Genomic DNA, 4,039 nt, shown 5'->3' on the forward strand with positions numbered 1-4,039 from the left:
TAAAGGGAAGTCCAAAGTTCTTATTTATAGCACATAAAGAGTAGTAAGTAGTACATGTATTACAAAGTTCAACCTTGCAACTGCAATTCAAGGTGTAAAGTAAAAGTAAACAGGATGAGTTTTTTGCTCATGGACATGTTATTGTTTCAGCATGCTAGCTAGGGATGAAGACTATACTCTTCCACCTTCTCCCATGATTTGCAGCTTTTGTCTTCAGTGTCTGTTTTACACAATGCGAGATGAGATATCGGGAAGCTCAAGCTGCAAATGCCTTCATCAAGCATTTTAGCCTTTTCTTGAGCTTTCTTCTTTTCTTCATCAGTTAAATCCCCATAGAGAAGGCTCAAATGCGGCATATATGCTGCGTGATCACAAAAGTAAGATATCAGCCAAGGAAGAGTAGGAGATTAATTCCATAGCCAATAGCAGCCAAAGTTTGGGTAATTGTATGTACTATATTTGGTTGACTATAAAGATAGCACATGCTAAACAACCAAACTGTTGACAATTTGAAATTTGTACTTGATGTGATCAATGCAAGTTTTCAAATTATTGATACAAATTAATCATCCATTACTTCCAATATCTAGCATCAGTGCTTTTGAATTATGGTTTTAGTATTTCACATATTCTCTCTGTTACATGCCCAACCCCCAAACCCTTCCAACAAGAGAAGAAAAAAAATTGAGGATTTTCTCAAAAGAAATTAGCGGTGATTTTACAACTCTACCCTTCACAGCAGGCAAGGGATTCCAAACCATCTCCTAGATTTCAGCCACATGCGGCACCAATTTTGTCTATAATATATAGTGTGAGCGAAATGAGAACATCCACGAAGTAGGGGATATGATGGTGAGGGCAAGAAGGAGTCTAGGAATGAGGTGGGAAGGAGAGCTTGAAGGAGTTTGCCACAGAAGTAGACTGATGACCAAAATGAGGGAAATAGAAAGCAGTTGGAGCCATTTTTATTACTCAGGAAGTGCAATAATTTAAGAAACAGAAAAAGATAACAAGCAAAAACTTTTTCTGACTACAACTCTAGAAACTGAATGAGGCACAAATCTGCACAGAGAACGTTTATCTTACTTCCTGATCGGTTGTAACCAAAGTGACTGCAGCAGTGAGCACTAGCCTCCACAACCTGGAACAACAAATTTCAGGTCACTGATCTCAGTAATTACAACAAAAGTTGTACACAAAAAAGCATGGCAAAGGTAAGACTGCTTCTGAACACCCCCCCCCCCCCCCCAAAAAAAAAAACCTTTTTCCTTTTTTTCTTTCCAAATCAGTGTTTTAGAAGGTGTAAAGAGCAGGACATTACCCAAGTTATGGGGCATAAGCCCCACGAGTTATTTTAGTAATGTATAAACTTTAAAAGCTAAAAAGGTATAAAATTAATTTAAGTATCTAGACGTAATGACATATGTACATAACAATGTATTAAGTTACCAAGTTTTGAATTTGGAAAAAATATTACACTGCTATATAAGTTATAACCAACTATTTAAAAAAAAAAATTAAAAGAAGACTAATTGGGATGTAAAAGAGCGACAATCTAAGGTGTAACGCGTGTATAAGGCATTTATAGGTATGGAGCTAAGATGCAGAGGGCTATTGCTCAGCCTCACTTATAGAGACATTTTCCCCGCGAGGCTTCTGCTCAACATGACTGACTCGGTTAATTTTGAGCCCCTTTCACATTGGGACGAGTCTCAAAGCATGTTCAACTGCCTTTCTATGCGTTGCTCCCAACACAGAAATTCAACAGGGATATTTTTGTCGACTTGCCTTCAGTTCCTATTGAAAGTGATGAAAATGTAAAACCTTGGCATCTGGAGACCCTGCTAGAGGAAAAATTTCAATATACATTCATGTTTGAGTCTCCTTATACTTGGGTAACATGTGTGAACACACAAACTTATGCTCTCCTTGGAAATAAGCAAATGTAAGAAAAATAATAGGCAAGATCGGGGTGAAAGTGAAAGGAAACTATTCCTTTGTTTGACATAGGTGAAATTAAGAATAGGACCTGAACATATTCAGCTCGTCAAGTGTTACACATACGGGCGATTGTCTCCTCATATGATCTTGCACACCGTATGACGGTATGAGGAGACAATCAAGAACATTAGTATTGCTCAGCACACTAGACTAATCTTCGTGCAGTTTCTCTTACTAAAACAGTCCACTTTGCTGATTGCAAAATCATCCATTAGCTGTATTCAACAACTGCTGGATGAACCATTTTCTACATCAAATATACTAATAAAATAAATAACAAAATAAACAAGCGATTGAACAAATTACAACTACATAAGCTGAACGAACATAACATCGTTCATCAAGCCAACTCATTATGCCAAAAACATTTCTTATATTCACCTTTTGAAAATAAAAACAAGATATTTGAGATTACCAACATTAGTACAAAATGACAACAAACAGAGTAGCTAAAGCGAATCAATGAAATTGCAAAACGTTACCTCAGTGGTAGGGTGAAGCAAAAGGTAAACACACTGATAATAGAAAGTGCCACTATCCACTTTCTCCACTGTAGCACTATAAGGCTTCTTCACTATCTCACAAGCTTTCTTGAACCTGTCACGTGCTTCAGCCTCCGTCAACCGAATTGCTCCGACGACCGTTACGTGAGGTTCAAACTGGGGCCCACCAAACTCCGATCGGAGACCCTCCATCAACTTCTTCACCCTCACTCTCACATCCTCCCGGGGCAGAGCCCACACAGAGTAAACGTGTTTTTCCAGCACAGCTTCACTGACTTGTACCTGCTGCATAACTGCAGTACCAGCCTCCATCAGAACGGAATTGAACGATAGGAAATGAAACAAATAATTCGAAGAAAACCAAGGAATCTGATGGGAAATAAATTGTGGGTGTTGAGATTTGATTTTTATGGTTTATTTATTCTCAGTTATTTTTGGTTTATGATTTGGCAACGCAATTGTCAAGACTCAAGAGGTAATGGAAATCTTAGGGAAAGCACAAATGGGTGGCAATAACGAATTTTTCGAAGTCCGGAATATTCGAGTGCGTAACACGTGGCTCAAATATTTCAAAAATCACACACTCCGGAGTCCGGTGTTCCAGTTTATTGATACAAAAAAATGTATAAATTATATATATTAGCTTTAGAGTACGTGTATTTCGTGTTAATCAATTAATATTTGTGTACAACAAAAACGACTCATATGAAATAGTAAAGTACGTTAAAGAAGATGCAATGCTCAATTATTCCATTGACGTAATAGTTAAATAAAAAATTTATTTATCTTTTGAACTTGTAAAGAAGAACAATTTAGTGCACATTTGTCCATGTCCGTTAATATAAAATTTGTGTAGAAAGATATAAAATTTTAGGTAATCCCATTTCTGAACTCCTTGTTTGAGTGATAAATCAATTAGCTATTGTTATCCTAATTGTTTTTTTATCCAATAACAAACATAGTTTATATTGCAGACCATATTCAATATAATGATTTTTTTTCCTTCACAAGCTTTTCAAATCATCGTCCAATTTAAAGAAAATAACAATTAATTGAAGTAAGTAATAACATTTAAGCAAGTCTTTTATAGGCAACTTTACAACTAATAGCAGTTGGTTGCAAAATACGTGATAGCCTATATTTGGGATAAAAATATTTAATGTCTTACACATTCTATGGTGATTTGAGTTGACATTAAGTACCCTTTTAAAGGTAAAAGATTGAATTAATTATCTGAACGATATTTTATTATGACACACGCGCGTACATATTCCAGCTATGTATACAACACACTAACAAATATATTGGCAACAAAGTATACATTGAATTTGACATCTCATGTTCAATTAAATTTTTCTTATATCCGTTTGGTAAAAGTTGCAAATTTCTTATAAACTTAATATGCTACATACAATCAGACATATGTTTACACCACCAAATAATAAAACATAATGACAACAGAAGAATCGAGCAAAGAAAATGCATATAACAAACAAATATCAAAATACTACATACCTTTATCATGATTCTAATTT

The 4,039-nt window shown here is 35.5% G+C and overlaps 1 protein-coding gene across 1 annotated transcript; it reads right to left on the bottom strand.

Annotated features, from left to right (window-relative positions):
* Nucleotides 1-3,068, bottom strand: LOC107827209 (cyclic phosphodiesterase-like). Its single transcript, XM_016654301.2, has 3 exons — nucleotides 2,484-3,068; nucleotides 1,087-1,141; nucleotides 1-361 (listed from the first exon to the last, which is right to left on the bottom strand). Exons 1-3 carry the CDS (start codon nucleotides 2,814-2,816, stop codon nucleotides 159-161), a joined length of 591 nt encoding a protein of 196 aa, XP_016509787.1. The 5' UTR covers nucleotides 2,817-3,068; the 3' UTR covers nucleotides 1-158.
* Between the last annotated feature and the right edge of the window lie 971 nt (nucleotides 3,069-4,039).

This window comes from Nicotiana tabacum, chromosome 3 (assembly GCF_000715075.1).
Source record: "Nicotiana tabacum cultivar K326 chromosome 3, ASM71507v2, whole genome shotgun sequence".
Classification (NCBI taxonomy): Eukaryota; Viridiplantae; Streptophyta; class Magnoliopsida; order Solanales; family Solanaceae; genus Nicotiana; species Nicotiana tabacum.

Bases quoted from the DNA above. Each gene is read 5' to 3' on its own strand.
- LOC107827209 (XM_016654301.2), bottom strand. From the start codon at position 2,816: ATGGAGGCTGGTACTGCAGTTATGCAGCAGGTACAAGTCAGTGAAGCT. The intron at 1,142-2,483 runs GTAACGTTTTGC...TTGTTGTTCCAG, and splicing joins TGCTTCACCCTACCACTGAG to GTTGTGGAGGCTAGTGCTCA. The intron at 362-1,086 runs GTAAGATAAACG...GTGATCACGCAG, and splicing joins TGGTTACAACCGATCAGGAA to CATATATGCCGCATTTGAGC.